The sequence below is a fragment of the Convolutriloba macropyga genome, chromosome 1 (genome assembly GCF_964194025.1).
Source record: "Convolutriloba macropyga chromosome 1, txConMacr16.3, whole genome shotgun sequence".
Lineage (NCBI taxonomy): Eukaryota > Metazoa > Xenacoelomorpha > Acoela > Convolutidae > Convolutriloba > Convolutriloba macropyga.
In genome coordinates, this window is record NC_134468.1 from 85,987,151 (window position 1) to 86,011,027 (window position 23,877).

The following is a 23,877-nucleotide window of genomic DNA, read 5'->3' on the forward strand; positions in this document are numbered from 1 at the left end:
AATTTTTCGAACCAACTTTTCAAAATTTTTTACAAGTTATTGTCCCCTATGGGACCGAAATTTCAATATTTGAAAAGTGTTTCCGACAATTTTTTTCACTCACAAAACATGTTTCACAACATTTCACGTTGATTGAAGCTAAAAAATGGACAAAAATTTTTCGAACCAACTTTTCAAAATTTTTTACAAGTTATTGTCCCCTATGGGACCAAAATTTCAATTTTTGAAAAAAGTGTTTCCGACAATTTTTTTCACTCACAAAACATGTTTCACAACATTTCACGTTGATTGAAGCCAAAAAATGGACAAAAATTTTTTCGAACCAATTTTTCAAAAAATTTTACAAGTGTTTGTCCACAGAATTTGCATTTTCGGCGAAAAAAATAGGGGGGACATTTTATTCAGATTTTCAAAATTTTCAAATGTCCCACCCCGGTGTTGTTGGGCCGAGAAAATCAGGCTTCCAAAAATGTCCGTCCCCCCCCCCGGTGAGGTTCTAGTCATTTTTTTATACTACTGTACTGTTGAATTGCGCATTCATAATTGAGTGTTACTGTCTTTTCATAAGTTTGGAGCAATTTAATGCTGCGTCAAGAAATAACAATTGTCCGTGTAAGATCATATTTCTCCGAAAATAGCGAATGAACTATTCCTTAATTTGTAGGGATATCGCAACAAGTGTGAGTTCTCGATTGGGACAGACACCAATGGCAACAAGAAGACAGTAGGATTCCGTCTCTCCAGCTACAAGTCAGGTGAAATTGCGGTTGTGGAGCCCAAGTGCCATATTGTGAGTGACGTCATGCAGGGAGTAGTGGCTCACTTCCAAACTCTGATCAGAGAAAGTGAATTGGAACAGTACTGTGTTGTCACCCATTCAGGTACTCATTGGTGTCCACTTATTAAAATTTGCAATTGATCTCATTTTTAATTTTTATGTCATTTTCTGAGTTAATCTGTCTTCAAGGGCCAATGCATTTTTTTCAGGTCTTGCAGATATAATACGGGAGCGATTTGAGAGACAAAAATTGATATTGAACATATTTTTGAAATTTTAAAGAGATCAAAATTTGCCTCCGGGGTAAACGCTTCAATATTTTTACCAATGTTTATTTTTGTTCAATTTGTTTGTTTGTTTCTCAACTTTCTGAGATGATTTTGTTTGCGTTTTGGCTGGCATTGTTCATTTGATCTGCTGGTGAGGCAGAGTACTTCTTAGTTTTTCATTCAATTCTTTTGATTAATAGCCGCCCTCATCTTCTCAGCCGGCTATTATTGCGCTCGTATTTTTTTTTACTTCGTCAAACTTTTTTTCGCTTTACCATTTTGCCGCTTTTTCGACATTTTGCGTGAAATCTTTTTGACTTCTCTAGGCTAGTTTCTCTCTTCTCTCATTCTGCTAAAAGTGAATTTGAACATCAGTTGCTAAGCAAAGCAATTCAAAATGAACAGAGTCGGTATAAAAATTTGAAGTCAGAAATAGAAACGGGATAAACCCATAAAGCCCAATTTTAGATGCCCGCTATTTGAACGTCGTTCCTATAAGTCTTAGTTACCACCTCTAATGCTTATTGGTGTTGATAGTAGCCCCTGTAGCCTCTCTCTAAGAAACAGAAGTATGTTCAACTACGAAATGCCATCAAAATAAATCGGACTTAAAAATATTTTTGTACAAAAATCTTTTTTTTTCAATATATTCTATTCGTTCAATCCCAATCATGCTTATTGGAATCAACGGCGGCTATTTTCCGGCAATCTGCCGGGTATGTTTGTTTTTCAGGACCTGTCCTATTCTTTTTGAATTCGTCGTCTCCATCGATGATTCTTGCGACCTGACCTAACTTCTTGGAATTGATTTTTTCAATTTCAGTGATTTCTACTGCTTTGCAGTTAAAATTTGTGTGCGTGACGTCATTTATTCTGCTTTTAGGTCAATAGCGTGACTTACCTCACTCAAAAAATTGACTTCTGAACTCGCTTAGTGAACTTCAAATTTTATGAATATTTACTAGTTAAAGATCAATGGTGTGCATCTAAGTAGTGCCAAACGTATATGCCCTCAATCCTTTGAATATTAGAGTCTTGTTTAGGTTTCGAGTAATAATTTTGAAAAAGCTCTTATGGTTTTTCCTTATAGAGCGTATGTGTCTCATAATAATGACAGTCCGAATCTAACGCAAAAAGTCTAGTGGTCTATTAAGGGACTGGTGGTCAATCTGTCTATCTTTTTTAAGTTTTTTTTCAATTCATGAAAGGCCACAAGCGTCTATCGCGGCTGTTTTCCGGCAATCTGCCGGCTCTGTTAATGATATTGGCATAGATGCTCTATAAGTTGGCATGAAAATTGATTTGGCTTCCTCAAAAATAAGCTCTTTTTCGCTCGCAGTAATGTTCTGCTTCTTGTAGCAAACTATTTTGAACAAATGAACGGTAAACGTCAAATGAAAGCAGTTATTAGAGTGAATCTTGAAGCAGGAATAAAACGCATGAAAAAATTGGTGGGTGGTTTGATTGTAAAGCAAAATTGGAGAGTAGAGCGCGACGAGCGGTTTTTTGTTTGGATTTTTCAAGCAGTTTTTTTATAGTTTATTTTGGTAGAGTTTGAGATATTTTTGGTTATTAAGTACGAGTTTTCGGCTAATTCTGTTTTTTCAGCCATTTTGTAAATTTTTGCGATTTATAATTGCTCTCAAACAAAGTTTGTAGCAATTTTAGTAGTCATGTGGTATTTTTTATCAGATTTTATCCTTTTTACTTCCTTTTCGCTTTTATTCTTCGATATTATCCATTTTGCTTGATTCTTTTAAACTTTTGGTCCTCAAAAAGGGGATAAACAGATAAACTCAGTGGGCATTGGGTGACTGAGCAGCTCTGTTGGAGCCGTACGACTTACTAGTCTCTAAGTTTGCGATTTCATGGGGTACGGTTCTTAAACTTATAAGTTTGTAGTTTGACCCCCTCCGCCTCAGTCCCTCCCCTCGTCTACCCTCCACCACCTGTCGATTTGGACCCCCATCTCTCAAAAAGGAAAGTCAAAAGCTTTAAAAATTATTTTGTTCTATTAAGAAATCAGAATTCAAAGTCTGCGATGGATGCAGTCTTTTGGCAGCCTACCACTGCCAGCGTTTTTGTTTCCCTCCATGAAAGTTCTTGCTTTTGGCCGCAAAAAAATTAAGTCGCCTGTATTAACTCCTGGTCTCCATTTGTTAAGTATTTTATACTGATTGTAGATTACAAGTACTAAATTAGCGTTACGAATTGTATTAAGTTTTGTTCTGGTGGTTCATGTTTTTCCCTTTTTGGCAGGTCATTGGAGAGGCTTGACTGTGAGATCGGGAAGGAACGAAACCAATGTCATGGTCATTGTACATTTCTCGCCACAGACCCTTTCGGAAGAGAATCTAAAGGCAGAAAAGGAGAGAGTCCACCAGGCAATGACGGCTAAACACCCTCAAATCACCAGCTTTTACTGGAATTGTGTCAATTCAATGTACGTTTAGAGTACGATAGAATACTACTTTATGACGTATCGTTTTTTACGGATTGAAATGAGGCTGAGAGCCGCTGAGTGAAATAGTTAATGACGAGTGTCGAAAAGCAATAGTCTAATGTGCTTAAATTACAAGGTATGTGATTTTTAGTGTCCAGTGTTAATTTTAGTGTTTCAGTCAGATTTGATCTATCATCTTTGGATAGTTGAATTGGTGGACAGTGTTATTGGACAGTTTTGCACATATTATTTCTGTAAAACGCACAAAATCACGCCCAAATCAGCGTATCGACGCACCTCGATATAGATCGAAAAGTTGACGATCAGATTTAAATGGCTCGAAACAATAACGAGTCTGTTTTCAGTGTCGCGTTTGTAGACAGCGGAAAAAGAGAGCTCGCACACAATTTCTATTTCCAAGTTTTATGCAAACTTAAATATAAATACAATAATTCTGAAGGTTTCCCCAAAATATATAGCACAAACGCTCCAGTCAATAATTCCGAGTTTTAAACTGGATGTTTAGAAGCAGCAGTTCTTCAGAAATAGAACAACTGGAGCTTCTCGGAGGTGACACAAAAATATCTGAAAAGGTTCTCTCGAGTACATTTCGGCTATCACCTACAGCATTCTTCCAAGTGAACACGTTGGCAACGGAACTTCTCTATAGCTTAGGTATCTTCTGCTGTTTCACTCATTCTTATTTAACAAAAGCTCATTCGAGGATTTAAAAAATATCTAAAATTGTTAACAGCTTTTTTGAGGTGGTGGTGGGTGGTCTAAGAAGGCGCAACTACTTTGAGAATGGACAGTACTGAATTCGAACAGGCATCTCTTACTTGCAAGCCTAGTTTAATCCAGTATACCAACGGGTCTGAAGTTCTCAAACTTGGGCATCTCTTATAACCCATTTTCTTGTTCTTTCTTGTTCCTCTTATTTTACTACACCGGCTAAGTTTCTATTCTAAACAAATTTTTCGCTTATCTGCTTTGAATTTTAGCTTTAATATTCTAGGACTTTCTGTTGCTCTCTCTATCTCTCTCCAGCCATTTAAGTGTATTTCCATCTTCAAAAACCGAAAAAACTGGTCGAATCCGAAGGCTTTAGGAGTCTGAGCAACTTTTTTGAGCTTTACTAAATTAGGATTATATTAGTCCGGCTGAAGAAAGATCTCATTTTTAAACAGAATAGACGGAAATTGGAGATCAGTAATTGAAGATTTTGTGAGCTATTGGTGTTTTTGCCACTCAGCAGTGGTAGCGATAAGGTGAAATCTAGTCTTTTCAGTTAAAATTGCAGTTCCTTCTTTATTTAACTTGGAAAATATAACCAACAATTCTTTTTAAAAAAGCTTCAACGTTGTATAGAGGAAATTTAATGCCCTTTCAAAGCATTTGAACTTTTATCGTATTGACTTGCATTTCGGTAGCCTTCTGAGCGATAGCCATCTGATTTAAAGAGTAGCATCTAGTTGGTTTTGTCTTTTATTAATAGCTGCGAAGCGATAGCGGCTATTATTGGGGACATCGTAATTTTTTACAATTCAAAGAATTCGAGTTATTTTGGGCCGCTGTTGTTTTAAGATCAGTTCACACATTTTCATAATCTTTAAAGGCAAATCGCGAGATGATTTTTTTCATGATTTTTAAAGGCAAAAGCGAAAAAGCGAGTGGTTTTGAGGCGTGAAATTTTCTCAATCTAATTTTAAAGTCGAGTGAGAAAACAGTGTATGAACAAATATTTGCTTTCTGGCTAGTGGCTTTTTGTTCCATGCGGCATTTTCGCTTTGATTAATTGCTCTTAAATGAAGTTCATAGCAATTATTGTAAACGTGGGTGTCTTTTTTATGCAAAATTTTTGCTTGACAATTTTGACTTTTCGAGTGACTTTTTTGCCCTTGACTTTTACCGTTTCGCATGATCTAAAATTCTCTCTCAATCACAATTTCAAGCAGGTGAATTCAATTGGCGGCTGTTTAATACTAAAATTCAACGTAAAAGTGCGCCGAAACCGGTGCCATTTTTTAACTTTATATCTTAATATCTTTACTTTATATCTGAATAGTTAACTATATATGTTAACCTCTAATGTGGATATTTGAAGCCCACTACTGAACTTCTTAGTCCCATTTAGACATTGAGTTTTTCAAGCAACTTCTACTGCTTTGCAGTTAAAATTTGAGTACGTGACGTCATTTGTTCTGCTTTTAGGTCAGTTGCGTGGCTTACTTCACTCAAAAAAATGACTTGATTTTTTTTATAGTCCGAATCTATTCCAAAATCGTAGTGGTATATTAAAGGAATGGTGGTCAGTCTGTATCAAGCGGCAATCAAGAGGCCACAAGCGTCTCCCGTGGCTATTTCCCGGCAATCTTGCCGCCTATGTTCTCTATTACAAATGCCATTTCGTTCGCTAGAAAACCATTTTCTTGAAACAAATTATGAAAAATTGTTTTGATTTATTTTATGCAAATTGACCTGAAGTGATTTTGCAAGAACTTGCAAGAATTGTGCATTTTTTGGCTGACTTTTAGAGCCGTCAGTTTTTCTGTTCCACTTGCGTACTTCTGGGCAACAATAATTTGGCTTTTTTAGTCTTCTGCGAGTCTAAATAGTCTAAACAACACATTCGAGAAAAACTGCCTTACTAAGTGCACGAATTAAATTAAATTATTTGCTATTGTGATCTATTGATGCCCCCATTCAAAAATCTGGATCTGCCTATTTTTTTGGGGGCGCTAAGTTTGCTAAAATTGAAAATTACCCTCCTTGAGAGACGGAAAATTGTTTCCCCACGATCGTTTGATTTTGGGATCTGCCACAAACTATCCGCTTATCTTGTGGAAAACTGAAAATGGAAAATTAGGGGTGGCTTTCAGTGCCGTTGTTTTTTCTTACTGTAACGTTTTGCTTCAGAAGTTAGCTAAATCGTAACAATAGTGAAACAATTGCTTTCCAAAAAGGATGCTCATAAGCGCCTGTTCTACCTTATTAATTGCTCTCAGGTGAATTTGGAAGCAATTATTGTAATCGTGTGTGTCTTTTTCAATGTAAAATAGCAGGTCCGTAAAAGCAGGCTAAATAAATTTTGTTAATGAACTTTTTTCAGTAATTAATTTACGAAAAAGTGATTATTTGTATAAGATCTTAGATTGAAAAATTCTTCCCAGAAATAAAGAAAATGAACACAATGCAATGGCCAAGAATAATGAGCTAAACTGCTGACTCACTCCTATAAAAATCGTTTTGCATCAGAACATTCTTTGGACACTACCGTTTTTTGACATTTATTTCTAATTTGACATTTTTCGGTCGCGGACTTTTTTATCCTTTTTTCGGCGCATGAAGCTTTTGGCCCATCTGTTTTTTTGGCCATTGATTCTTTTTCAAGCTGCGCTTTTTCGGACATTGGCCTTTTAAGAGAGCAAATTTTTCGGTCACTCACCCTTCGCGGTCTGTCTTAACCATGCTGCTCGAGAGCTCTTAAACATGCTCTTCAGAGGCCTCTTAAACATGGTACCTTTCGTTAAACACGGTGCCTTGTAAACGGCCATGCATTTAGTATAGGACCTCTTTTGACGCTTTTGTTTTAGAATATTCGTTGACCTCTTGGGTGATTTTTTAGTTCTTCGTTTTCGAGTGTTCTAAGTTCCTATCGTTCTGATTTAACTATGGGGTATTTTCTTGCACCGATAAAACATTTCTGAGCTACGCCCCCTCTAAATTATATAGCCCCCTTCTGTCGTTCGAGAGCAATTCATACGAAGTTAGTCGGTTTGTTCGTTAAATTAAAATTCGATTTTGAGTTTCTGTCATGTGATTTTTGTTACCGTGGCGACTCCTTACTTTGCCCAATTTTAACTGTGTTAACCATTAGGCTTAAACAATGCTAAAATAACATCTGCCGTAAAATCAAATGTTTCTACATGCAATTATAAGACATTGATGAAGCTTGATAAATTATCTGCTTCATCATGCTAATTTTGGAGGTTAAAAGAGGATTTCAGTTTTTTCTCAAAGCTGCTTTGGCAAACATGATTTCTTGGTCTCTCTAATTCACAGTTTTAGACGGTTTCACAACGTCATTGGCGTTTAGCTTAAACTCGTTGGAGGATAGACTAAACCATTGTGCCCGTGATACTGAGCTCGAGATTTCGAACCTCTGCAATAGCCTAAATCGAGTTGAATTTATTTCATTACCACTTGTGACGCGTGACAGTTTTGCTATGAATTTATACGGAGAATGCTAGATGACCATTCTTTGAAAGATAGATGTGGTAAACTTCGACGGGTAGAGCTCAGATTCTGACTGGCGGTCAATTACTGTGGTTTGTTCCAAGATGTGCATAGGAATCGCGTGGTCCTGTGGCTTAGCGGTTAAAGCGCCTGTCTAGTAAACAGGAGATCGGTGGTTCAAATCCGCCCAGGACCTTTTGGTTTAATAAATTACAGTACACGCTTTTAGATTGTCCTTTTGGCCCACCCTATAATGTTATCAATTGGTCCAGAACAATGTTTGAGACGTCAAGTGTAAACTTGTGAGTCTTTTTCTTTGTAAGCATAATTTTTGCTTGATCGGTTTGACTTTTTAACTAACATCTTTTTTCAATCGCCTGAGCAAAAACTTTCCGTCTTGAAAAACTTGCAAAGTCTGGACATAAGTGTCTGAGCAGCTCTATTAGATCTTCAGTATGCTCTAGGTGTACTATGAAGCTTGAAAAGACACTATTAACGGTTTAAAGGGGGCGATCTAGACCCCTTCCTCTGGCTTCCTCTGGCTTTTTTCCTTAGCGTCTGAGGCTAACCTCACTGTGCTTAAGATAGCTACAACTAAAGTCAACTCCTCCCCTATTGTTCGAGATCAACGTCGGTTAGGTTCTGAAAAATTCGTAACCGTTGCGAAACATGTTATTGTTTACACCCTCACAGCATACAATTCGATCTACTTCAGTATAGGAGATTGAAAAGAACGAATTTTGATGTCTATCCCTTTATATCCCCCTAGTGAGCTTTGTGAGGCTAGAGCGTTCAGCTACCCCCAAATACCCTGATGGGAACGAGAACAGAACTTCGTTGCATCAGCTTTTTTTTTACAAAATACAACAGCTCTCTATTTGAGGTGATAAAAAATGATAAATCCATGCTCACGATTATATGTTGTTTTTTCAGTGTGTGACTGGGCAGGTACTAGTGCTGACTCTACAGTGATGGATGTTTGTTGTGGGACTGGAACAGTCGGAATCATCCTTGCCAAGTCTGTTCATAAAGTCATCGGAATTGAAATGAGTTAGTCATTAATCTTCACCCTTTGCCTCCGATTCTGTATATCTCGACAAGTTTCCACTGTGATGAAATTGGCTGTTTTTTAACCAGTTAGGTGAATGAAAGAAATTATTTTTTATTCTACCAGCAATCTATAAAAGGGTGATTTTGACCGTTAATCAGTTTTTGGCCAACATTTAAAGGTTTCTGTAGCCAATTTGAACTGAGTGGCTAGAATAGTTGTTTCTGATGGTCTGCAGAATTCGTATCTATTTTATTAATAGCCGCAAAGTGATAGCTGGAGATATTATTGGCCTTGGTCTTTTATTTTATCGTTACGATATTTGTGACAACCAGGAGACGTCACGACCACGTCAAATCTGCGTTTTGTTAATTCATTTCTGCAACTTCGACTAAACTGCGTGCATAATGTCATTTTTTTAATCTTAGGGGAGCTAGTTTTCTGTTCATCCGCGTGATGTTTTTGGTCACATTCGACTTACGTTCCTCAAAAATGACTTTCACTGTCAAAATGACTGTTCTTTACGGGACTTTTCTTCAAGGATCTAAGGACTACTAAGTTTGGGTCGCTCTAATGGAAGGTTATTTTTAGAGCAGCCAATAAAACTAACAATAAATTATACAGATTCTTAATCAGAATATAACATCTCAGTGATTAACAGCCGCTGGCAGCCTCTCAGAGGCTTTTTTCCAGCAATCTGCCGGGTATGTTTATCTTTTCGAGACTGTGCATATAAGAAGCTATTGCGGCCAATTTCTGGGAATCTGGCAGCTATGTTTTAGCAACCTAACGTCACAAAATTACCAAAAGTTATTGAAGAGCTATTGATGAATTGGTAGTTTCTGTTGTATGGGCTTGTGTCTCGTTGGAGTGTTCGGTTTGACTTTAAGTAATTTTTAATTGCTCTCTAAGTAGAGGCAATTATTGTAAACGTGTGTGTCTTTTTTATTCAATTTTTTTGCTTGACTATTTTTGCGCTTTTGTTCTAGAATAATGTTTGACTTCTCAAGTGACCTTTTTACGCACTTCTTGTTTGTTGAGTGATTTCAATTACTCTCACTCCAAAATAATGTTTTTGTTCAAACAAAACAGGTTCCTAGAGAGACGATAAGGCCCTGATAGCCGAGGGGTTAATGCCTCTCGAGATTACGGAATCGGACTCCGGAGATCGAATCCGACTTTCGTGTGTTGTTTTTGCACACATAAAGCATAAAGAAATTTATCTAGGCTGCAGTCCTTGAATTAAATTGCCCCGCCTATCTTTCGAGAGCAATCTTTCCGACGTCAGTAATTGATAATGCTTTGTACGCCTTTTAGCTCACTGTTCGGATTTGATGATTTCGAATTTTGCAAAATCAAATTTTCGAAGGTTCTGTCAAATTAGTGAGAAATTAAAAAAATAATTCCTATACAGAAGTGGATTTCAATAGTTGTTTACAAGACTGTTGTAGACCTTGAGATCGAAAAAAATTCAATAAAATTTTTTAAAAGCCAGTTTCCAACCTCAAGTCGTTTACGGAGTTCTTCCGGCTAGGTTTTTTTCGTGCAACAAAAAGTTGTTTCGCTTTACCTCAGTTCGCAGCTTATTCAGCATTTTGCTTGAAATCTTTTTGACTTATCTTGGCTGATTTTGTTCTCTTCAAAGACTTCTTAAGCATCAGTTGCAAAGCAAAGCAATTTAAAATTACTGTCAATGTCGAGAAATGAAATCAAAAATAGAAACGGAATGAACTCATGCTTTGATTTGAACTTTGTTCTAATATGTCTTAGTTAACCGGTCTAATACTTTATGCTAATGATGCTAACCCCGGTATCCTCTCATTAAGAAACAAGAATTTTTCTAAGTACAAAATCCAATCAAAATAGAGCGGAGTTTATTTTTTAAAACAATAAATTTTTCCGATTTCTATTCTGCCAATCCCAATCGGGGTAGTGTGAATCACTGGAGGCTAATTTTGGGCAATCAGTGGGATATGGTTTAATTTTTAGCGCTTACTTTGTTTTGACCTCAAAATTTTAAACTAAGTTTTTTAAATAAATTATTAAGTGAAAGTATTGGATGTTTTCAGTTTGTGCTCCTCATCTGAGTGGTTGCATATTATTTGGACCCCCCCCCAGCCGCACGGGTTAATTTTGTACATAATGATTTATCTATGGAATGACGCGTGCTATGTAACTGGGGTGTATAACGTACTGGGGGCACAAACAAAAAATATACAAAAGATTTCATACAGCGTAAGTCAATGTGCTGCGTGAATTTTCTTTTGAAAGACCAATTTAATAAAAATTATTTTGCTGCCATGGAAAATGTACAGAGCCATGAAAAATAATGTACAAGAATGAAGCGTGGATTGATGACGCAATAAAGTATACGTTACAAACTATCTGTGGTTAGCTATTCAGAGCTTGTTTGCGTTGTAGGCGAAGATGCTATACAAGATGCAAAGGAGAATGCCGCCATGAACAACTTGAACAATATTCAGTACCATTGTGGCAAGGCAGAAGAAATACTTCCATTGCTCGGTTAGTTGACGACTTGTGACGATATATGGGAGCATTTTGAGCTCATTTATTAATTGCTCTTGAACGTAGTTCATAGCAATTATTGTAAATGTGTGTGTCTTTTTTTATGCAAAATTTTCGCTTGACAATTTTGACTTTTCGAGTGACTTTTACGCCCTTGACTTTTTGCATTTCACGTGATCTAAAATTCCCTCTCAATCACAATTTCATGCAGCTGAACTCAATTAGCGGCAATTTAATACTAAAAGTCAAATGAAAAGAAACTGGTGTCATTTTTTACTTTAAATCTTAATAGTGGTATATGTTAACCTCTAATGTGGTTATTTGAAGCCCACTATAGAACTTCTTTAAACACTGCTTTTGAGGAAAAATACTTCTCTTCCTATTGTTTCGAGTTACCAAGATGTAAAAACAGATATTGTTATTTGTTCCTTCAGCTCTTTAAATTGAGTGTTGTTGTTGAATTTAAGTTAACCCGGTAGCAAATAACTTCGGCTAAAAATTCAGCTGAAATATTTCACTTTTTTCCATTACAGCGTTTCAAAGTTAGTTTCTTTGTTTTCGTCCCCGAGTGTTTGAAGCTACCGTGATTTTCATTAGTTCAATTTAAACGCTTTATTTTTCGCTTTTTTTTTCTCCTTTTGTCGGTGCTCGATAAATATAAGTAGACTAAATGTGCACGAACTAAAAAAAATATACTTGCGCTTGGGAATTTTCTAAATGATATTACAGGAAAAATTTAATTACTTCCCCGTCTGTTTCAATTACTTATTTGAACGCCTGAATTTGCAAAGACAAAATTCTTTTTTAAAATAACGGTATGAGCGAAGCGGTTTTTTTTCGATAAGTGTTAAATGATATTCACAGTAAGAAATATTTTAATGCAAAATTTTTAATTGCTCTTGAACGTAGTTCATAGCAATTATTGTAAATGTGTGTGTCTTTTTTTATGCAAAATTTTCGCTTGACAATTTTGACTTTTCGAGTGACTTTTACGCCCTTGACTTTTTGCATTTCACGTGATCTAAAATTCCCTCTCAATCACAATTTCATGCAGCTGAACTCAATTAGCGGCAATTTAATACTAAAAGTCAAATGAAAAGAAACTGGTGTCATTTTTTACTTTAAATCTTAATAGTGGTATATGTTAACCTCTAATGTGGTTATTTGAAGCCCACTATAGAACTTCTTTAAACACTGCTTTTGAGGAAAAATACTTCTCTTCCTATTGTTTCGAGTTACCAAGATGTAAAAACAGATATTGTTATTTGTTCCTTCAGCTCTTTAAATTGAGTGTTGTTGTTGAATTTAAGTTAACCCGGTAGCAAATAACTTCGGCTAAAAATTCAGCTGAAATATTTCACTTTTTTCCATTACAGCGTTTCAAAGTTAGTTTCTTTGTTTTCGTCCCCGAGTGTTTGAAGCTACCGTGATTTTCATTAGTTCAATTTAAACGCTTTATTTTTCGCTTTTTTTTTCTCCTTTTGTCGGTGCTCGATAAATATAAGTAGACTAAATGTGCACGAACTAAAAAAAATATACTTGCGCTTGGGAATTTTCTAAATGATATTACAGGAAAAATTTAATTACTTCCCCGTCTGTTTCAATTACTTATTTGAACGCCTGAATTTGCAAAGACAAAATTCTTTTTTAAAATAACGGTATGAGCGAAGCGGTTTTTTTTCGATAAGTGTTAAATGATATTCACAGTAAGAAATATTTTAATGCAAAATTTTTAATTGCTCTTGAACGTAGTTCATAGCAATTATTGTAAATGTGTGTGTCTTTTTTTATGCAAAATTTTCGCTTGACAATTTTGACTTTTCGAGTGACTTTTACGCCCTTGACTTTTTGCATTTCACGTGATCTAAAATTCCCTCTCAATCACAATTTCATGCAGCTGAACTCAATTAGCGGCAATTTAATACTAAAAGTCAAATGAAAAGAAACTGGTGTCATTTTTTACTTTAAATCTTAATAGTGGTATATGTTAACCTCTAATGTGGTTATTTGAAGCCCACTATAGAACTTCTTAGTCCCATTTAGGCTCCCCCGACTGAAGCAGGCTGCAATTGATTAGAGCTCCCACTAGTCGTTCAATTCTTCCGGCTTTTAGTCGGTTATGTTTTATTAAAGGGCCCCGAAGCAATAGCTAAAGCATTCTTGATCTAAGCATGGTTTTTACTTGCGCTCACAAGATGTTTGTAACCATTTTTCAGACGACGAGTTGTCTGAACATTTTTTTTCGTCTGACTTTTTTTTCAAGTGCATTTTTGTCGCTCGAATTTTTGGTTTTTGCAAGTTATAGCTATAAGCTGAGCGAAACTAGCGGTGTTCGTAGTTTTTATAATTCAAAGAACTTGAATTGTATTGGTGCGCGGTCGTTTTGGGATGTAAAAGTCAATTCCGCACGTGAAAACTAAATGTTTAGGTCGAACAACTGAACGATTTGAAAGTCAGAGGGAAAAGAGTATGATTTTCAGTTCATGTCGTGTTTTTGAGAGAGAGCGAGAAAAGTGGATGTGAAATTTTTTTCGCAAAGCGAGTGAAATATTTGACCACGTGCGGATTTTTCGAATCAGTATTTTTTAGTTTTTACTTTCCTTTTTCAGGTAAAGTGGTTGTTCTAAACCATATTATCAACTAATTGTTTGTTTGGGAGCATTTTGGACCATCTCAATAATATAGAGTTTTATATGCAATCTTGAGCTATTTTTGTGATTTCACCGACTTGGACATTTTTTCGCTGTTTCTGTTCTCTGTCTTTAGTGTCTTGGGTAATTTTTTGGATGACAATATTTTTCATGTTGGTTGTCTTGCCCCTTTTAGTTTCATTATTATCATTTGTGAAGTTTTTCGGCCTAAATGCTGTTTTTTCTATTTTAAGAATATATTTACATATTCAATTGTTTAAATAGGGTTGGTTGTAGAGTTATTGTAACCTAGTGAAAACTATTTATGGTTTGATATGATAGCACATATTTTCGTAAAATAAAAATCTATTTCTGCTGTTTTTTGTAGTTTTTACTTTGTTTTCAGTGTTTTCCACTATTTTTTTGTTTCATCTAATGCTCTTTTTGTTTTACTTTTGTTCTCAAACCGAAGCTGAAAAGTTCACTTTTCTAAATGACTTCCTCCTCTCACTAACAGCATTTCCGCGCTTGGCGCTTGACGTCATTTCCGTTTTCTCTGGTGAAAGTTTTCAGGACATTTAGGCAATTAGATTTTGATCATAAGTGACTTAACTCAATTAAAATGACGTGTGCACCTTAAAACGTAGCAAGTTTAAGTTGATTTAGTTTAAGGTTATGATAACTCATATAGGTAGTAAAGTTCCCTAATCAAAAGGTTTCTGGGGAGTGAGTTTTAGTAAGCTTTAATTTATCGCAGAATGTTTTTTATGTAGCTTTTTGAGCGGCAGCGAAAACTCGTATCTCTGTTTCTATCTGTAATATACATCTTGCATGTCAATTTCGCAGCTATTTTGGCAATCTGCCGTTTATGTTTTACATTGATGTCATTCAGAAGGCAGGCTAACTTAATTGGGAGCATGGCAAGTGCTCCCAGATTAATCTGATTTTTTGACTGATCTTCCCGCTTGCTGGCCGTTTTGCAGCAATGTATATGGGCTTAGCCGGATCTGTATTGGTTCGCGCTCTCTTGGGTATTGGGTCGATCTGTATTGGGTCGACCTGAATAGAAGATTAGGGTGATTATAGCTGCGAAGCTGTAAGCTGAGCGGAGCTATATTGCGGTGCTCTTGGTTTTTTTTACAATTCAAAGAATTTGAATTTTATTGGGGCGCTGTTTTTATACGACTCGAAGAGGAGTATTGGAGAAGTCCTTTTTTAAAATCAATTTTATTGGAGTGATTTTTGAAGCTGGAAATGAAACGCGTGAAAAAATTTGGAGTGGTTTTGGGGCTGAACAAAAGTTAAGAGCGGAGCGAAAAAAGAGTGGTTTTTGTTCATACCGCTGTTTTTGAGAAATTGATGTGTGGAAAAATGAAATCGATGAGAGCGAGAAATTGATATGTGAAAAAAGTTTCTCTAAGCGAGCGAAATTGTTTTGTTCACGTGCGGCTTTTAAAAGCAGTTTTTAAAAAACTTTTGATGGTTATGATTATGATATTGTAATAATTTTAGGCTTGTTTTGATAGGAATTGAAGGTTTTAAGTAGTTAATTCTGAGTTTAATGCTAATTTGGAGATTTTTGATCAGTTTTGCTGATTTTTGCACGAAATTTAACTTTTTGCCTGTCTTTTTGTTTTAATGCTTTAAGTCGGATTTGAATGGAAGCTTGTTACTTAAGAAATATTCAGCTACGAATTGACAAAAGTTTTATTGGTGTAAGTCATTCTTTTCGTCGGAAAATTGACAGAAAAATTGAGAAATTTTAAACCATTTTATTTTTTTGTGCAGTTTTTCTTTTAGTCTTAGACAAGTTTCTTAGCCTATTATGACTTGCTCATTGTTTTGCGAGCTTTCCATTGCCCTAATTTGAAAGGAATTTTATTCGGCTTTATGTTTCCTTGTACTATTGAAAAAAAACTCATTAAGTTTTTCTAGTTTTTTTTATTCAATTTGTTTTGAATGCCGTTTCTATTCTTCCTTAAATTTTTTATGGCGTTTGTGGTGGTTCAGAGTTCACAATATTTGTTCTAGTTGTGTAGTCAAAAGTATGGGCAATTTTCTCCTTCGAGTCATTTCCGGAATTCTTCCGGCTATGTTTTTTTTTAGATCTGTTCACACATTTTCATTGTTTTTGAAGTCAAATTGGAGTAGTGATTTTGGTCACGCCGAAACAAGAAGAGGAGCGAAAAAGCGAGTGGTTTTGCGGCGTGAAATATTTTTGCTCTAAATTTAAAGTAAAGTGAGAAAACGGTGTTTGAACAAAAATTCGCTTTCTCGCTAGTGGTTTTTTGTTCACATGCGGCAATTTGACTTTGATTTTACAAGTTTTTTTGATTTTTTGGATTGGATTTTTTTCTAAATGGTTCTCCCAATCCATTCATAGTCCGTTCATGGTCTAGTTTTCTGTTTAGTCAATGAAAATTCTTTGAATTGTACGTCAGGACTTGTCCTGCTATGTTTCTGTTTCGTCGTCTGACGCTCTATTTTCGTTTTACATTTGTTCACACAGCAAAGCTGAAAAAGTCAAATTTTCTGAATTACTTCTTCCTCTCACTAACGGCATTTGCGCGCGTGACGTCATTTCTCACTCGCTTTAGCAAAAGTTGTTTGCGTGATTAGATTTTGATCATTAGCGACTTACCTCACTCAATAAAATGACGTTTGAACTTTAAAATTTAGGTTTATGTTGAATTAGTTTCAGGTCAAAGGAACTCATATGTGTAATAAGGGTCCCTAACGATAAGGCTTCTGCGCAATGAGTTTTAACAAGCTTTATTAATTTATCGTTTATTTTTTTACATAGCTTTTTGAGGGGCGTCGATAACTTTTTCAACTTCTCTGTTTCTGTTTCTGTCTCTGTTTCTATATCATGCGGCACGCAAGTTATTCGCAGCTGTTCCGGCAATCTGCCGGCTATGTTTAATTAATTGATCTCCATAGAAGTTTGAAGCAATTGTTTAGAACGTGTCTTATCCAAAATCTTGGCTTGACTGTTTTTTCGCGTTTGTTCTTGAAGATTCTTTTGATTTCATTGAAGTGCTGTTTCACGCTTGACTGCTTGAATTTTGCGTGATCTAAATTGCTCGTATTTGAGAAATTAAGCGTGTTGATAAAAGAAGACCGATTGTAAGAACCACAAGGCTCTCTTAGTTGAGTGGAAAACGCTGCGCTCAATCACGGTGGTGGTCGAGGGTTCAAAACTTTCCCTATTCTGAATTTTTTTGTGCCCATAAAAATTTATATGACTGACAAATTTATATGTTTGTCGTTCGAGAGCAATTTGTCCGACGTTAGTCGGTTTATGTTTTATTTTAGCGACTCGACAAAGAAATTTGGCGGCGCATCTTTTTTAAGGTTTAGTTCAAAGCTGAAAAATTTGAAGAACAGTATTCTGATATTTATACAGGGAGAGGAAGAGAAAACAAAGGTGTGAATAATCAGTGTGCAAAAGTATTTTTGAGCAGATCCTCAGCCATTTGGTCTGGAATGAACGCATCTATGTTTGAGAAAGGGAACTAAAACAAAAATTAAAGCCAGAAGAGCCCCAGTGTAGGTACCCACTGTTTAACTTTGATTTGATTTTTTTATCTTTAAAATGTCTAATGGTTTTTGGCAGTGTTCTTTTTGTTCCCATAAAAAGCCTTATTATGCCTAACTGCCAAGTCTTTTCCAAAATGCACGCACGTTGGATCCTGTTGCTTTTACAAAACAACATCAGTTACATCTTAGTTTCATTTTTTTAAATGTGCTAAGCAATTTTTTGTGTCGACTTTTAGATGTTTTTTAATTGCTCTCGATCGAAGTATATCGCTGTCTGCAAAATTTTTTGCTCGACCGTTTTGATTTTTCGGGTGATCCTTACGCCCTTCAGTTTCTTGTTTTTGCGTGATCTAAATTCACAAGTGTCAGCAGCTGAACTCAAGTGGTGGCAGTTCACTAATAGAAGTCAGATGAAAAGTTCGCAAAAATTGGTTTAATTTTTTGGTGGTTATAGTGATATATAATAACCTCTAATGACGTCATTTGAAGCCCTCTAATGAATTCAGTCAATGAAGCGGGTGCAATCGATTTGAGTTGCTACTAGTCTTTCGAGAGCAAATTTTTTGAGCGGTAGATAGTTGCTGTAACGACTTGATTAATACGCACGTTTGATGTATGTGGGTTCGTTGGCTGTTCTCTTGTTTTAATGGATCCCCAACAAAGTTTAAAGTTTGTTGCAGTTTTTGTTAGCAATTTTTTGAACTTTGTTGCAACTTTTTTAATGTGTTTTTTTATGCATTGGGATAACCCCCAAGTACGTTAGGCAGCCCCAGTTACAGTGCACGTCTCATTACATAGTAAATACTTATGTAAATATATGTCACAAGCGTCTGGAGGTGCAAATAATATGCACCTACTAAGCTGGGGCAGCACAAACAGAAAAATCTTTGAATTACTTTGATTTTTTCCTCATAAGTTGATTCTTTCTTCAAACACGGGTTCAACTTCTTAATCGCAAAGGCATTAAATGCGCGAGTGAGCTGTAATAAGCTGCAAGAGTACTTCACCGAAGGTGTTGAGTATGCAGAACTTCAAGGCGTGAATGGCAACTTTAAATTGTGGTGGGATCGGCCGACTTTCTTTTTGAATTTGTCAATATCTTAGTTGTTGGGATTCTATTGGTGTATTGTCTTTTTTAATCGCCGCCGTCAGCTTCTCAACGGCTATTATTTAGGCGCTCTCCTTTTTTACAATTCAAAGAATTTGAATTGTATTGGGGCGCTGTCTTTTTTTAAAGATCTGTTCACACATTTTCATGATTTTTGAAGTCAAATTGGAGCAGTGATTTTGGTCACGCGGAAACAGGAAGTGGAGCGAAAAAGCGAGTGGTTTTGCGCCGTGAAATTTTTTGGCTCTGATTTTAAAGTACAGTGAGAAAACGGTGTTGAACAAAAATTCGCTTTCTCGCTAGTGGTTTTTGTTCACATGCGGCATTTTGATTTTTTAATTGCTCTCAAACGAAGTTTGTAGCAATTATATTAGTCCTGTCGGTCTTTTTTATGCGCTTGACCGATTAGTCCTGTCGGTCTTCGTTTGACCGATTTTTCGTCTGACGCTTTTGACTTTTCGTCCTCAAAAACGGGATAAATAGGTAGCGCCCAGCGGGCATAATTTCAGCTGAAACTGTTTTGGGACATACTTATAATTATGGTGTGAAGGGCGGTTCGTGGAGGTTGAAGACACCACCATTGTTGACCCTCCACTATTGTCCCCCACCCCCCTCCCCCACAACGCTGTTGCCCCCACCCCACTTGCCCCCATCAGCCGCCAGTATACCCCCCCCCCCCCCCCCCCCCCGTGGCTAGCTACTGACGAACAACCGCTTGCTAGAAACGCAAATTTATACTGTTTTGCATTTTTTAAGCTTTTCGAAAATTTTTGACATTTCATGATTTTTATCAGCCCTAAGCGTCAAGGAACCTTCTTTAGGTTTTAATCATAGGTTACCGCATAGATTCTAGTGGTAATGGAATGGTTTCAACATTTTAACATCACGAATTTTAGCATTTTTTTTGACAAAACGTGCAATTTTTCAAATTTTTTAACATTTTTCTCCTTATTCAGGTCTTTCCAGTCCCAGGGACCAGAAAACATCCTAAAGGGTTTGATAATAAGATAGTGACAAATTTTATGTGCCATGGAATTTTTTTTCAACTTTTCAATGTCACAGATTTTAGCAATTGTTTGATAAAACTTTCTTTGTTTTTTTTTGTAAATTTGTTTTTTTTTGAGATTTTTAGGCCTCAAGAGCCAAGGAACCTCCTCTGCGGTTTATAAATAGGTCACTGTATAATTTCTTGATTAAATGGAATGTCTTGGAAGATTTCAACACGAATTTCATCACAAATTTTAGCATTTTTTTACATACAAAACGTGCAATTTTTTCAATTTTTTTTCATTTATAGTCATTATTCAGGTCTTTTGAGCCTCAAGGGTCAGAAAACCTCCGGTAAAGTTTGATAATAAGTTACTGGAAAAGTTTTACTTGGTCATGGATTAATTATCAACTTTTAACTTTTTAGTATCACAAATTTTCGCATTTCTTTTTATAAAACACGCAATTTTGCTAAGTTTTTGAATATTTTTGTCATTTTTTAGATTTCACTAGCCTCAAGAGCCGCGGAACTTCCTCTAGGGTTTGATAACGTGCTACTGCATAGTTTATTGATGTAATGGAACGTTCTTTATAATTTTAATATCAAGAATTTAGGCAATTTTTTAAAAAATTTTTGCGATTTTTTTCATGTTTTTAAATTTTTTCTTGCAGCAGAGGCTCCAAGGTTTGCTAATAAGCTGAGACCTCCTCCAAGTTTTGATAATAAGCTGCTGCATAGTTTCTAAAGTTAATGGGATGGTGGTAAAATTTTTTTTACTCCAGTTTTTGTAATTATTGGACAAAACTTAGTTTTCAAAATTTTTGAAAATTTTTGTTCCAAGTGTATGGATCTTTATGAGCCTGTGAAACTATTTCAGGCTTGAAACAGGGATACCGAAAAGTCTCTTGAGACAATGAAATGGTTCTTAAGATATTAATATCTTGAATTTTAGCAATTTTTTAATGTGAAATTTTCAAAATTTTATTTTTTTTTGCCCTTTTCTGAGTTTAACGACCTTTTGTGGCCAACGAAACGTTTCAAGTCTCAGCGATGGGTTACTTGACAGAAATTATGAGACAGAAAATGTTTTTTAAATTTTTTTTACTGCGAAGTTGAAAATCTTTTTAATTTTACCTTTTTTAGTTTTTTTCTATATGATTTATTTATTGACAAGTATAGAAAACTAGAAGCTTCGATGTCGAATCCCATTATGGAAAATTTTCCTGTCTCTTCTTTTCTCTCTATCGGTTAGGGTTCCTTTCCTTCTCTTTCTCGTTCCCGTTTTGTCTCACTCTCTCTCTCTCTCTCTCTATCTCTCTCTCTCTCTCGTTGTTGATGCCGCACTGCTGTAATGTTTTAGCTGCTGTAATGTGGCGTAATGTCATCATCTCTGATCCTCATTAACGATGAGTTATATTAGCATTGTTTTTTTAAAAAATTGTAAATGACCTAACAGGCACTTTGAGGTCACTGAACCATGTGTAGCTGCTGACGAAGGAAACCGGTCGCCGGTCGTTTGAGAGCAATTCGCCCGACGTTAGTCGGTTATGTTTCTGTTTTTTTTTTCGATTTTTTGGATCGAATTTTTTTCTAAATGGTTTTTCCAATCCCTCCCTAGTTCATTCTAGGCCGAGTTTTTTTTAACCAAACATCCATTTCCTGCTGGTGGTTTTTCTGTTCACATGCGGCATTTTGACATTGATTTGGTTTTTTTTTAATTTTTTTATCTGATTTTTTTAAAAATTGTTTTTCCAATTCTTTTATAGTCCTTTCTAGGTCTAGTTTTTCGTTTAGTCATTGAATTTTTTTAAAATTGTACATCAGGACCCTTTTTGTTTTGCTATGTTTTTAATTCGCTTTATCTTTTGATCACGTTTTTCGTGTTACACAAGTCAGTTTTTAACGTTTGTTTTCTGACTTACTTCACTCACTGTTTCAACTGAATGGATTTTAAATTCCTTCACATATTGAATTACGTAATATGGTGAATACGGTCAATGTCAAAAGATCAAAATCTGAAGCCCGGTCATTAAGTCATAGTGCATTAGATTATCAAAGTTCTATTAGAGTGTTTGCTAGCTGACAATGGTATTAAACTTATTGGCCCTTTGTTCAGAAGCCCGAATAAAGTATAGTTTTAGAGTCTAACTGAAACTACACGTCGAATTGGAACACTTTTTGACACTGATAAAAACAGAAAAATCGGTCAATTTGTCTTTTCTTTTCTGTTTCAATCCCGATGAGCATCAAGCGCGTCAACGGCGGCTATTTTCCGGCAATCTGCCGGCTATGTTCTTATGCTCCGTGCGCTTTTTTTTTACTTTTTCATGTCAGTAAGAATTCAAGTTAGAGTGGTGATTTTAATAACGTTGGAGTAGTAAAGGAAGCGAAAAGCGAGTTGGTTTGAAGCGAGCTTGACTTTCTTCCAAGTACCTTTAAACGAGCGAGAAGTTGGTATTTGAACAAATTATTCTAAGCAAATTTCACGTGCGTTAATTTGACTGCTAATTTCAGTGTTGCTGCTCTTGAGTGCTATTAATCGATTTTTTTACACGATTTTTTTTCTCTTGTTAGGGGTTAAATTTATACAAATCCTTTTTATCAAACTTTGCTCTTGTTAGGGGTTAAATTAATAAAAATCCTTGTTATCAAACTTTGATTGGGATTCAGAAGTTTTTGCTCATGAAAAGTTCAATTAAGTGAGTGTTTGTTTTGTTGAAAAATTCTTCATTCTTCTAAATCGCTCTCTATAACATCAGTCCTGTTCTCCTTAAATTTCAGAATTCTTCTCTTTTCAATCTTCATTGAACTCTTGAAAATTATTTATGTTCTTCCTGCTCGTTGTGTGAGATAATTTTTACGAAAACGAAGGTCCCCTCTCACTGGGTGACACCTCAAAACTGATTCCACTCTTGTTGGAGTTCACAATGTTTGCCCAAAAATGAATTTGCCCAAAATTATTTCAAAAGTTGGGGTTACGGGAATCGTGCAAGCAACTTTGTAGCCGATCCTCGTACAATCACAACGGAAGCCGACTGAGCAACTCTATCAAAAGCGATAGCATGTCCTTCAGACTGATAATTCCTGCTGTCAGCTAACAGAGCTATTTGCTTTAACACTTTCTTGAGAGTAACCGACAGACCGCCCAATGACTCAACAGCAAGAGGAATAAACGAAACTCCTTGCTCAGAGCAACTATTTTCGTGTGCATACTTTCGCTCTTCGGCTGCTTCAAGCGCGTAACCAGACTTCTCTGTTGCATGATTTATAATGTTTGGTTGCAGTGGTGAAGTTGCCGTGACGTCTAGAGCAGCTGGACGACCTGATTTCCATGAAGGCAGAAATATGTCGCCATAGCGAGAACTGTTTGCAGCAATAAGGTTTTGTTTTTCGATGACTGGGGACAAGTTAGCTGCTGAGCATGCTGATGCAATACGGTCTCGTATCCTGTCGTGCCGAGAAATTGCTGCACCTCATCCGTGGCAAATGACGGCTTGGTCACCAAAAATGTCAAGGGTCACAGACCTGCAGTAAGGGCATTTACTTTCATCTTCATAAACTAATCCCTAGTCTACTTGACACTAATTTGAAATTCATTGGGACTGAGATGGAGACCTAAGACAGGAACAGGAGGTGGTGCAAGCCATGCGCCGGATTGAGGCAAACAGGTGATTGCAGTCTTGCTTTCTCCCTGTTTGGCGACTGATTTCTTAGCTGCTCAGAAAACTTTTCAGTATCTACAGATTCTTGAATTTTCTTCTGTGTGTAGGAATTCAAGTTGAAAGGTTCAAGGCTTCTATAGAGTTCTTTAAAAAAACTCTACTATCTGAAGCGCGCTGGTTTATAATGTTCTGAACCAAATCATCGGAAGCTAACACAGCCCACATATGCGGCTCTGTATTGCTCTTGCGATTGTCGCACTCCGAGGCCAGAAATGTTTTTTGGCAAGGTTGACTGCTTCCATGCATTGTCACAGGTGACAGTACCTATTGCTTGATCTAACGCATCCTGGAATCGAAGACTTCCGAAACATCGCTCAGATCTCTTGTCGGCGTGTTAGTGCGTAGAGAGTAGACTAACGTTGGTGTCCCTAAGCAATAACGAAGTATGCCGAGAGCACATTGAGGATCATCCAGATAACTCAAATTTTCCAAGAGCGACGCAACCTTCTGAACACGTTTCTGCAAGCAAGAAGAAACAAATTCTGGTGATCCGACTGCGGCACTCAGTACTTCAAAACCGTTGCCCGTATTTCTTGTAACTTCTCCATCAACTGAGGGTAGATCTACGATTGACCAGAGTTCGAACTTG

The 23,877-nt window shown here is 36.3% G+C and overlaps 2 protein-coding genes and 1 non-coding gene across 4 annotated transcripts in view; all 3 read left to right on the forward strand.

The window, feature by feature from the left end:
• The window catches only part of LOC142343854 (glutamine--fructose-6-phosphate aminotransferase [isomerizing] 2-like), a 404,375-nt gene that overhangs the window by 321,616 nt on the left and 58,882 nt on the right, over positions 1 to 23,877 (forward strand). The gene's annotated exons all lie outside the window — the stretch shown is intronic.
• The window catches only part of LOC142353234 (tRNA (uracil-5-)-methyltransferase homolog A-like), a 37,285-nt gene that overhangs the window by 5,116 nt on the left and 8,292 nt on the right, over positions 1 to 23,877 (forward strand). The window contains exons 2-6 of the mRNA XM_075405499.1: positions 665 to 881; positions 3,307 to 3,490; positions 4,017 to 4,165; positions 8,660 to 8,776; positions 11,196 to 11,297. Coding sequence (XP_075261614.1) covers positions 665 to 881; positions 3,307 to 3,490; positions 4,017 to 4,165; positions 8,660 to 8,776; positions 11,196 to 11,297 — 769 coding nt within the window. The remainder of the gene's footprint in view (positions 1 to 664; positions 882 to 3,306; positions 3,491 to 4,016; positions 4,166 to 8,659; positions 8,777 to 11,195; positions 11,298 to 23,877) is intronic.
• Trnat-agu (transfer RNA threonine (anticodon AGU)) lies at positions 7,850 to 7,922 on the forward strand. The gene has a single exon. It is a non-coding gene; the product is annotated as a tRNA-Thr (tRNA).